The 12865-nt window shown below is 35.1% G+C and overlaps 1 protein-coding gene across 8 annotated transcripts in view; it reads left to right on the forward strand.

Annotated features, from left to right (window-relative positions):
• Window positions 1-12865, forward strand: part of LOC105484487 (RAS protein activator like 2) — a 378824-nt gene that overhangs the window by 264722 nt on the left and 101237 nt on the right. The window contains exon 2 of one of the 8 annotated variants that reach the window (XM_071076115.1): window positions 693-812. The exons of 6 other annotated variants lie outside the window; for them this stretch is intronic. In XM_071076115.1, the coding sequence (XP_070932216.1) occupies window positions 693-812 (120 nt within the window). Of the gene's footprint in view, window positions 1-261; window positions 813-12865 lie in introns of those variants that run through there. One more of the 8 variants, XM_011746154.3, reaches the window with a different exon arrangement.

Below are 12865 nucleotides of genomic sequence, written 5' to 3' on the forward strand. Positions count from 1 at the left end.
AGATTCCATTATTGTCGATCAGTGCAGTCGCCATGCGAGGTGGGGGGAGGAATGGGAGGAGGAGAAGAAAGGAGGGATGAGAGCTTCCTATTCACAGATTTATCAACCTGCCTTTTCTTGCAGGAAATCTTCGTAAAGGGGGCTGTTGAAATAGCTAAAGCAGGAAGGGGAAGGGGGCTTCAGTTCTTGCGGAGAACTGGAAGGAAATTTGAAAACCTTTCTCCTCAAAACAAAACAAAATGCTGAATTTGTTCTTTTGTCTTTGTTTTTGTTTGATATGCTTTACTTAACTGATTAGCTATTGTGCTGTCTGGTTATCTAAGCTGCTTCCAGTGTAGGAACCTGTTTCTTTTTCTTTGAGTGTCTTTATTCTTTATTTTCGTATGCTTTTTCCTGTCATTAAACACACTTCATTATTCAGTGTTATCCTGGCTTTTTCTTTCAGACTGAAGCATAACACCAAGAGACAGAAGGACAAATCTCCCTTCTCTTCTCTTATACCACCCTCTTTTAACCCTATTTCTTTCCCCCTCCCCACCCCCGTTGTATTAGATTGATGTCACAGAGACAGAATTCAGAGTGGAGGGAGGATCACATTTTCTCTTTCATCATTATTGCCTAGCCAGCAATTTAAGTGTTGGACCCCCAAGAATTTAGTCTCTGTATCCTTTTTTTCTCACTTCATCATTCAGTAATTGTGCTCTGTATGGAAAAGTTTTCTGGCTGGAGAATGAGTCTCCTTTCCCCCGGTGATGTGGCGGAGTGGTTGGATAGTAGCACCGAAGAAGAGAAGAGCCTTCTGTCATTTCTGGGTACGGTAGGGCTTGCTTGTTCTTTTAACCCTTTATTGTCTGAACTTTTCTTACTTTTGGGAATAGGACCCCAAATTCTCTAAATTCACTTTTGCATTTTTAAAAGGAGAAGAGGAATTAAGGGAATATGTTTAAGTCGTTTGCTTTTCAAATTTTGCTTGTCTATAGAAATAGTGCCACCAACACTCGCTATGAGAAGAGAGAGATTGCTTTGCCTTAACAAAGAGTGCTAGCTCCATTCAAGGCTTACCATGTCATCTGGCCAGCTGTTCGTGGTATTTAGACAACTTCTGCCAACCAAAATAATATTATTGTTTTACTTTACTCTCAATACAGTGATGGTGAGGCGTGCTATGTGAGAGTGGGAATAGGCTTTGTGTGCATGAAAAGCCAATGTACAAATCGAGAAGTAGCTTTTATGCAAGGTGTGAAATATTTGTAATGTTTATATATGATTTCTACTGACTATATAAAATAGGACACATGGACCTCCGATTACTTTAACTTTGCGTTTATGAATGCTTTCTAATAAATTTCTAAGTAAAGCAATTGTTTGTCTTGGGGTTATTGATATAATAAACAAATTATTAGGAAAGTTAGGTTGTAAATCCAGTCATATCTTAAATGTGATAGAAGAGCTTGATACTCATTTAAAAGCCTATTTGTGAATACTTTCGTTAGATTAATTATAGCCTTCAAATTTATCTTTCTTATAAATTTTATCTTATATTTTCCTAGATATAAGTATGCCTTTATTATAAATGGACAAAATTCAGTTGGTCTTCTAATTTTCTAATTTATTCCTCATGAATATTCTGTATGACCTATGGATAGTCTTCTGCCAGTCCAAAAGATATCTCTACTATTATTTGAAAATCTTTCTTGTAGTTAGCATAAGTTTCTTTTTCAATTCCTTTGTCAATCTTTGCATTCTGCTTCTTTTTTTTTTTTTTTTTTTTGCAGTTTAGATGTAAAGGTTCATCCTAATTAAGTCTTCCTAGGTACATATATTTAGATATTAATCCGACTCTTAATTTGTCTACCATGGCCTTATTTATCTTGGGCATTTGGATGACTTTAAGAAATATGTGTACCTCTTAAGCCTTCATTTCTCTGAAGTCTATCTCATTCTGCTTGCTTCCCATTCCTCTCCCCTGACACACGCATACATACACATAGAGAAACATCAGTGAAGAAACAAATACAGATACCCCTAAGTAAAACCAACCACTTAGACTCTACTACATCATGGGAAAGGAAGGCAGAGTTATCATTAAACATATTTTCTGTGCTCTGGCATACCTTTATGAATTCTAATTATCTAGCCTAAAGATTAATTTATTTCTATCCTTTTCTTGTGGGGAGGGCATTATCCCACTATACCTGAAATGAATTTGGTTAATAAAGATGAGTAGTGCCCCCACCCATCCTTGTTCCTGTCCTCTGATTAGGGGAGTTAGTAAATTCCTATTTATCCACAGATGGATAAATGGAGGTAATAAAGACGAAGAATGTTAGAACTTGCTTAGAAGAAAAAAATGCAAATGTCCATAAATTATGATGTTGACTTCTGGGTAGTCAATTCCCAATTATCCACCTAATGGAACCTTCAGATTATAGATAAAAACATAAGTAAGTGAGAGTCCTGATTCTGCTCAAGGACCATAATAAGTTTAGTTGCTGAGTGAATAGATAGCAATGTATCCTATGTTCTGCTGTGGCAGTGCTAAGCTGTGAAAGTCAGCAAATCTTATTTTTAGGATTGAAGCTCTCTCCTGACCATAGGCAGCAAACACCTCCATCTGTGGATAAACAGGAATTTTACTGAGCTCCTCTGCAGGAATGAGGATCAAAACTATCTGAGATGTAACTTGTGGTAGTTCGAGGATTAAGTAAAACCCTTGTGTTGAGTCATTTGCTAATGTAATTACCATTAATGACAATATGCTTTTCCCAATGAAGATGCCAAGAGAAAAACAAGAAAACTAAATCAACTTTATGGTGAATCTAGGATGAGTAGAAACAAGAGACACTGTGTCTTTTGGTACCTTTCAAATTATGCTTTGTTTGCCTAAGGAATTTTAAGGCAGATTTCCCTCCAGAACCAGCGATGCAAGAAAAGTACTTTGTGCTGGTTAGGATCTACTACTTACTTCTGTATAGTAACCACCTAACTGATATTCAGGCCTTCCCAGTAACGTAGCTCACTGCTAGTCTGATGAAACTTCATACAACTGTGCACTGTTATTAAGCTGTTCAAAAACCCTCCATGGTTTCTTCATCACCTGTCAGATAAATTTAAAACACCTTAGTGTGAAACTTAGTTTGGCCTTTCACACCTGACTCTCTATTCATTTTAGAGGAGAAAATCTCCAAGCCTCCCTTCCAACCAAATTGATTTCCTTCCTATCTTGGAACAAATATTGCCCTTTCGTACCTTGTTTCTTCTGTCAGCAGTGTTCAAACTCAGCTTTCTAAATTCAGCTTTTTAAAACTCTGCCCTTGTTTCAAAACTTTCTTATAAACAAATACAATGTTCTAGACACTGCTAGATGCTGTGGCTGGATACAGAGAAGTGTAGGAAAAAGCTGCTTGTGAGAGGCATAGAGTTTGGCTGGGGAGAAAACATGAACTATGCACAAGTTAAATGAGAAAAATTAAATGTTAATTCAGACAACAATGGAGAAAACGAATATAAGGCAGTTCCTAATTGTGAAATTATTTATCCAGGTAAAAATTGCTTTGGGAGTTTGAAGAAAGGACATTTAAAAACATTGAAAATTACCTTACAGAGATAGGATTTAATCTGAATCCTAAAAGATTTGTATGGAAATGGTGGGGTTTTCTGTATGAAAGCAGTGTCATGAAGAATATTAAATAATTTCATGTCCGATGAGCAAACTGTCTCAAGAAGAATGCAGAATTCATGTAAAGAAGGAATAAGAGATAACATTTGAAGGGTATTTGGAAACTCACTGTGTAGGACTAATGAGACAGGCTAATAAGTGACAGTTTTATCCTGAAAGCCATAAAGAAGAATGAAAGATCCTTGAGCAAGAGGAAGATATGATCAAAATGTTTTTTTAGATATCTGAAAGTGACACTAAAGGGAAAGAGGCTAGAAGCAGTTAAATTGGTTTGAAAGCTATTGCAATAGTAAAAGTATGAAATAAGTGCCTCTACTTTTTTATTCCTGTGTTATTATAATTGTTGGTTTGTGTATTAAAACCAGACTGTGAATGCCTTCACAAGGAGGGCTTAATCCTTTGTCTTTTCAGCACCTGGAATACTCCTTGTGCAAATGAATGTTTGTGCAGAGGAATGGGGAACAAAATGAATCAAAGATAATTTTTGAACTTGGAAGAATAGTGGTACTATTAGCAGAAATAAGTTGAGAAAGGGAGCCAATTTTTTAGTAAGATGAGTTCTGTTGAGATATTTTGAGTTTTAGAAGACTAATCCACATCTAGACAGAAAAAACAGGTCTGGTAATTAGAAATGAAGTCACAGGTAGGAGCTGTTCATCTAGAGAAGAAAGATAGTTGATATTCTGAGCATCTGTAGGTCATCTATCAAGAGCTTGTCAAGAAAAAAGAGAGGGCAGCAGCTGAAACTTGAAGAATATCAACATTTGGGGGTGGGTGGAGAAAAAGAGGAGACACAGAGCAAATGACCGTAAATGTGGGAGGAAAGCCAGGATGGTGCGATATCACAGGTGCTAAGGTAGAAAAGGTTAACAATGTGGTCAGTAGTGTCAGTGGCTACAAAAGCCAAAGAGAAGTCAGAAAAAAAGCCAAAGAGAAGTCAGAAAAAAAACCACTGGGCTTGATAATGTAAGAGACTATTGATAACCTGTGAAAGTGTTAATGCTATTTGAGTAAAGTTGAAGAGGGAGAAGTCAGATTTTATAATACTGAGAATGACAGTAGGAGGTGAGAGAGTGGAAATCACAGGTTAAGCCTTTTGCCTGAAGAAATCTGTGACTGACAGAAGCATGTACCCTTTTAAAAACTAAATTGAGGAGACTCGTACATATTTTTAAGTGGAGGAGAGAGCAAGATCTTGAACCTACAAGGATAAAGACTAAGAAAACAAAATATTTTATGGGTTTGGAGGTGAGAGTGGAATTAAAGGCATAGGATTAACTTTTTGAAGGGAGAAAGGAAAAACTCATACAGGAACCAAATATGCATGCCGAGATTTAGCAATGGAATGTAGGGAGATGGGGAGATAACAGCTACTGTATTAATCTTCTGCCATTTATCACACCCAGTCTTGCAGAGTTAGCTATTTGTGTACCCATTTATGTTGTTATTTGTGTGCCCATCAAATACTTCCCTGCTACTGCCAGATGAGAAGGATCTTCTCTTAATATTTTGGCATCTTCCAGAATAGCACCGAATAGGTACTTAACAGATACTTTTTGAATGAATGAATGCTATCCAGATACCCAAAGATTTGAGACTCAGGCCTTTTCAAAATTATTGAAATTATTCTGTCAGAGCCAGCTGTTTTCCCCTCTTATTCTACTAGTATTCTCTACTCTCATAACCATTTCAGGTACTTTGATAACATTTGAAATTATTATTCAGTGGATAATGATTGTGTTTTCCAAATTCTAGAATAAGAAGGAAAATACTCAGTGTATACTTTTTTCCACTTTGCCTTTTCTAAATGGAATTTAAATGATTTCATTTTACTTCATTAAGTGAAGTAATTTATGTGATAGAATAGTTCTATGAACGAATAATGTAATTTTGACAAATCCTAAACATTTTAAGTTTCTAAATGACTCTGTTGACTATAGTTAATTATTTGGCATTGGCAACTATTATCTGATTCCCAAAATTACACCTAACATCAAGGGAGAAACATATTCAAAAATTGAAACTCTAATTTCTGGTAACATGCCAGACTAGATACCCTCAAAAATAATATAGAGACAATTAGAAATGTCACATTAATGTAACAAACACTTTTAACTAAACGGCTGAACTCTCAGGAAGGAAAGGAAGTCCCTAAGGAGAGGGGAAAAAAAAAAAAAAAAAAAAACCTCAAAATCTAGACAGTAAACTCTCCTGGGGGCATTTACCAATTTTAGAATTTTAGAGTAAGTTTTAATGGCTATAATATAGGAGATGGGCCAAGGGTCTAACAAAGTGAAGAATTAGAACTGAAAGGCCTATGTCATTCTTCCCCATAGGACTGGGCCTCTGAATGAGTTACACCTTCAGTGAAAGTGGAAGTTAGAAAAAAATCTCATTGACAAATATAGACAAATCTTATTTATCTTAACCTGGACTGGTAGGTGAAGTGGGAGGGGGAAAACATCCTGAGAATTCATAATCACAGTCCTGATAAGGTAAAACTGAAACAGTGGACAACATTAATATGTCAGAGATAGGAAGTGGGTAATTGGAACTGAAGTATTTTAAGATTGTTGAATTATTCAAGAGAAGGATAGAAATCGTGATTAACTTTAGGCTTTAAGTATACGTGTTAAAATGTTAAGGACAACTACTAAAAGAATAAAAAATAGAGTGTATATTTTCAAAAGCAATACAGAAGAAAATGGAATTTTTTTAACCTGATTTTAAAAAAAGAAAATCGGAAAAAAATGGGAAAAAATAAATAGAAAATACAGTAAGATGGTAAAAATAAAATCCAATTATATCATCAATTATATGTGAAAATGTTAAAAGATAAATATGGTCAGACTGGATTTTTTTAATGCTATGAATGAGAGAGAGATCTAAAACACAGGGACCTAGGAAAGTTAAAAGTAAAGGCTTGGGAAAAGAAAGCTGGTGTAGCCAGTGAAATAGAATAAGACTATCAAAAAAGTTACTGGAATAAAGGAGGTCCCTAAAAATGATAAAATATAAAAATCACTAGGAAGACCTAACAATCTTACATGTACCCAATAACAAAACCTCAAATTTTATATGGCAAAAATGGGCAGATATATAAAAAGAAATGGATAATTCTACAATCCTTTATCTATAAAAATTAGTAAGGATAGAGAGAATATTCAAAAACGCAGTAAGCTTGGTTTAATGGACATATATAGAAACCTGACTCCAACAATTAGTCTTCTCAAGCACATACAGAATTTTTATAAAAACTGGCAATAGACCAGGTCATAAAACAAATCTCAACAAATTTCAAAGTTATACAAATTGCATTCTCTAATAACAGTTTAAGTTAGAAATTAGTAACAAAAATTTACATTAAAAACCTTTATTTTTGGAATGTTTTAAAGTTACTTGTAAATAACTTGTTAGTCAAAAAGAAAACATAATGGAAATTATAAAATACTAAGCAATACTGAAAATAGTGTATATCAAAACTTGTGGAATATTACTAAAATAATTCTTAAATGAAATGTATAGTCTTTTACATTGAAAAGGGCAAAGGCTACAAATTAATGAGCTAAGCATTTAACTCAACAAGTTAAAAAACTAATAAACCCAAAGAAAGTTTAGGGAAAGAAAATGAAAATAAGAGTAGATAATGATGAAATGGAAAATAGAAATAAACAGAATCAATAAAGCCAAGAGTTGTTCCTTGTTCAATAAAGACAAGATTTGCTAAAAAGAAAATATATAAACAATGTTGACATGAAAAAGGGTATAATTATAGAGAATTGAAAAAATAAAAATAAAAAAACCTTATTGATAATATATTTGGAAATTTAGACAAGTGGACATTTTAAGAAAAATGTAACTTAAAATTGTAGAAGCAATAAAAAAAAATAATTAGGCCTGCGACCTCCGTTAAAGAAATAGAGGCTAGACATAGTGGAGCACACCTGTAGTCCCAGCTACTGGGGAGGCTGAGTTGGGAGGATCACTTGAGACCAGAAGTTTGAGGCAGTGAGCTGTGATCCTGCCACTTTACTCTCCAGCTGGAGTGACAGAGCAAGACCCTGTCTCAAAAGAGAGAGAGAGAGAGGTGAGAGAGAGAGAGAGAGAGAGAGAGAGAGAGAGAGAGAGAGAGAGGGAAGGGAGGGAGGGAGGGAGGGAGGGGAGGATGAGGAGGGAAGTGAGGGAAGGAAGGGAAAGAGAAATGAAATCAGTAGTTTAAAACTACCACTGTTTATGTTTTAATTTCTCATACAGCTTGACTTCAGAAAAGTAATTAATGTCAAAGCACACTTGCATTAATATTTCCAATCAATGATAATTCAGTTTTTCATAGCAAGTGAATAAATTAGCATTCTGATATCTAAATTTAAAAACAAAAATTACCTCAGTATGGCTATTGAAGCCATATTGAGTCTCACAGGTGGACATGGTTCCCTTAGAGTTTTTAAGTCTTACATCCTTTGTTTAGGGGATTTCCTTAGAACAGAAAAAGTGTAGAACAGAAGATGTTCTTGCAAAAATTTTCCTTTTAGGGATATAAAATTTAAAAACTAAAGGAAATTAAGCTGAACAGATATCGAAAGAAAATGAATATGAAGACTTAAATGTAATTATATTTAAGTGTGCTTCTCAATAAAATTTGGAAATTTGTGACTCGATTTGAGACAGGGTCTCGTTCTGTCAGTCAAGCCCTGCCTCTTCCACCTCAGCGCCCTGCCCCCCAGCCTCAGCGCCCCCTACCCGTAGTAGCTGGGACTACAGGTGCGGGCGCACGCCGCCACGCGGAGCTATTTTTTGTATTTTTTGTAAAGATGGGGTTTCTCACCAGGTTGCCCAGGCTGGTCTCAAACTCCTGAACTCAAGTGATGCACCCGCCTCAGCCTCCCAAAGTGCTAGAATTACAGGCATGAGTCACCGTGCCCAGCCAATTTGTGACCTTTTAAAATAGAATGATGCATAGAAGGAAAATCCTCAAAACTTTTAAACCTAATTTCCCATGAGGCTTATTTATCATAATCTCAATTTTTCTTTGATAGCCTTGCCACCAATAGAAAGATCAAAATGAAAAGAAAAAAATTAGAAGAAAAAATATCAATTTAATATACATAAAGGAGAGTGGTCTTAAACTCAACCAGATGGTAGAATTTAATTCCATGTGTGAGTTAGAGGTAACTAGAAAATGAATGTATGAATTTATTGTGTATTAAATTGAACCATATGAAATTGCTGGTATTTTACCATTTTAATCTACCAAAAAAAGGCAGTTCCATATAGCTTTACCTAATAGAGTCATGATTATAAGCATATGTGTCTGTTGAGTGGGGGTAGGGGAAAGTGTCCGGACAAAGTATGCTTTTTTTTTTTTTTTTTTTTTTTTTTGAGACGGAGTCTTGCTCTGTCGCCCAGGCTGGAGTGCAGTGGCGCGATCTCGACTAACTGCAAGCTCCGCCTCCCGGGTTCGTGCCAATCTCCTGCCTCAGCCTCCGAATAGCTGGGACTGCAGGTGCCCGCTATTACGCCTGGCTAATTTTTGTGTTTTTGGCAGAGACGGGGTTTCACCGTGTTAGCCAGGATGGTCTCAATCGCCTGACCTCGTGATCCGCCCGCCTCGGCCTCCCGAAGTGCTGGAATTACAGCTGTGAGCCACCGCGCCGGGCCGCTTAACTATTTTTTAGTTGTTAAAATGTATTTACCATTATTTATTATCTTTTATTCTATCTTAATACTCCCTGCAGACAAGCAAGAATGGGTGCAAATGGTTTATAAAACATTGTGAGAGAATTAAAACAGAGAGAATTCTACCTGTTAAAATTTGTTTAAAAATTTAGACACGATCACAAGATGATTCCAATCTTGCAACGACATAAGACCTCCATTATGGAACACTAGTATCAATATTAGTCAGGAATATAGTTTAGTTTGGTACCCAAAACTAGAAAACATATAATCAAATAATTTAAACTTACATAAATGTATTAATTGGAAATCAAAGAAATGTGAGTAATTAGGCCTGGTTTTGTGGAAGTAGATGAATCGAAGTTGATACTGAAGGTCATCTAAGAGTTGGCAGATAGGTAAGTGAAAACCATTAGCAAAAGTAGACATGGGAGAATCCCAGTTTGAGATTAGAGATCATCTGACTGAGACAAATTGTTGAAAATTGTTGGCAGAAAGGACTAAATATGCAAAGTAGGGCCAGGTGATTTTTTTCTAATGTCTGACTATCTAAAGATCTCTAGGAAGGAAACTTCATCCAGAAAGTAATGTTTTAGGGAGATTAATCTGGTAATGATGAGTAGGCTAGCTTTAAGCAGGGAGAGACTGGAGTCAGTCAGTAAGAGCAGTTAGGAGCTTCCTGCCATAATCTGCATGAGAAGATAAAAAGCCCTAGATTAGGATGGTGGGTGGTAGTGGAAATAAGACAAAACGAAGCCAACAGCCATTTCGAAGAGACACTTAGCAGTGCTTGTTGGCTAAAGGGGGGCAAATAACATCATAGGCTCCTTTCTTTTTTATTACCTTCACAAATGGGTGATGTTGAATGTAAACGATTTTGTTTTTGTACTGTGTCATGTGCATATTTACTTCTCGGTAAATTATTAAGTTTTCATCTTTATATTACAGGTTTACATATTTGTATGTTTTCACTTTTTAATGTCTTCTCTTAATATTTGTTTGGGAAATAAAACCCAAACAGAGGCTCTGGCATAATCAAGACTAAATCTTTTTTTTTTAGTGTTCACTAAATACCAAAATGATGGTATGAATAAACCTATCATTATACTCCCAATTATATATGAAGCATATTAACAATGAGAATATATTACTAAATCAGTTACAGGAAAAGTTATATATGAAGCATATTAATAATGAGTATATATTATTAAATCAGTTACAGAAAATGTTTAAAGGTGTTAGACCCTATCTATAGATTAGAAGAGATTATCTTCCACAGCTGATGACAAAATAAAACTCACCAAACTGAAGTTGTGAGATTAATACCTTATAAATAATTGGACTGACATGTTCAAAATAGTCGTTTTATGCTGAGCAAAGCTTTGTTGTTTAGTAATTGTTCTTTGCAAAACCTAAAATCTTAATGCTTTTTATCTCTGTTCATCTCATACAGCTTATCTAAGTACTTATCTCCCCACATAGGTATACTGAAGATTAGTCTCATTGAAAGACATGCTTTATTTTGGAGGACTCGTCACTTTTTTATTCAAGGGATCAGTAGTAGATATTCTTTTTAAGTTGTTTCCTGTTTTGTTCACATTTTTTCACCATTAACTTTTGTCATTAAGTTAGTAAACTTTTGTCCCTTGTTATTGTTTTGCCTCACCTCTCTGTGTTTCTTGGCTACAATGTTTTTATCAACATCAGCATTCAAGGATTGAGTTTTTCTTTATAGGTTTTTTGTGCAGAAAACACCTTAAGAGTATGACTTAATTCTCTTTAAAATATGAAGAAAACTGGAGTCTCCATGATTATTCATCTTATTTTTTTCTCCATTGCAGCCCATTGTACAAAACACATGGAGAACAGGATAGAATGCATGACAATTAAAAGCAGTCTCTAAAGCCAAACTGCATGGATTCTTATCCTGCCCCTACCGTTTTTACCAGCTGTGCAAACATGGGCAGAGTAATAGAACATCTTGTTTCTTTATCTGTAAAATAAGGTTGATAGTTCCACCTCCAAAGGATTGTTTTGAGGATTAAAGAGATAACTTATATAAAACATGTAGTAAATAATAAGGCATAATATAAGGTTGGTACAAAAGTAATTGTGGTTTCGCATTTTTTAAGTTGTAAAAGCCACAATTACTTTTGCACCAAACATGACAATTTGGTGTTGTACTTATCATTGTTATGTTTTTATCATCATCATTAAGATGCCCAGTTGTCATCACTAAGAACTAGATATATGTTTTCTATCTGAAACTTAAGATAACACATAAACATCCCTGAGCTATTTTCTTGGCCTTTCAGTTGAGAATGTTGTTTGCTCTGAAAGTATTCTCTACCATCTCATCCAATATTGTCGTGTGAAGCCCTAAGTTGAAGAAATGAAATACTTGTGGGTGGTGTTCAGATTCCTTGACCGGGAAAAAAATTGTTTTTGTATTATGTTAACAAGAAGAAATATTTTTAAAAAATAATAATAGTTACTGAAGCAAGGAAATGGTGGGGAGACTGGATGGCTTTACTTTATAAGAATTTACCACATTTATGTACTTAGCACCAATTTGTGCATATTGAAGTGTGGGGCATGCAAACTTGAAAGGACTACTTGTTTGAGTGAAGTACTGCCGTCTGAGTGATACAAATTGGGTGAATTAAAGTGGCTCTGGGGATTTGTATTTCAGAGCAGCTGAATGCTTGTGGCTGACAGTGCATAGGCTTTAAGGCAGTGAAAGTGGGATACAGCAGAAGGTATCCTACTGAAAATGGTGGATGAAGTTTATAAAAACACCCAGGTGCTATCATGTTAGCAGCCATATAAATGCAGTATATGATTTTCTTCTCTTTGCTCTTGTCACTTTTTCTTTATAATATTTTTCTAACTCTGTCTTTTAAGTTCCCATTAGCTTTAGGAGTCCTCCAGCAAAAAAATATGAAACCTCATTTTCATGAAAGCCTTTTTTGTTTCACAATTTGCCGTTTGTTATTAAAGTCCCTCTTTACTGAAGAGCTACAAACCCATTTCCTCCTCCTATTTCATCCTTCCTATTCTGTTTCTTAAATGTCTTCTGTGCATCCTATGGAAGAAGAATGTTCCTAATTCAGAATTCACAGCATGGAGAGAGAAGTTATTTGCTTATCTCATTCATTAATAACTTGAGCCACCGACTTACCACATCCTATTTAATGTTGTCATTATTTACACAATGCAAGGGAAAATAGATTATAGTGAAGTGGCCTCATTCACAGCAACACTATATATGCCAAAATTTCAGTGACTTAAATGGGTACATGAACACAGTTTGGTTTGTATTCAATGTTTTATCATGTTTTGTTGAAATGTTGATTTTTAAAAAGGCTTTTGAAGTAAACTGAAGAATTTGCTTTATGAGAAAAACATTAGAAATTTGTTTGCTACCTACAGATATCAAAAATGTTAAAGAGGCATGTGAATAATTATAATTGAAAAAGTATTCACATTTATTCATGTTTTATAATTCTG

The sequence above is a fragment of the Macaca nemestrina genome, chromosome 1, assembly GCF_043159975.1.
Source record: "Macaca nemestrina isolate mMacNem1 chromosome 1, mMacNem.hap1, whole genome shotgun sequence".
NCBI lineage: Eukaryota > Metazoa > Chordata > Mammalia > Primates > Cercopithecidae > Macaca > Macaca nemestrina.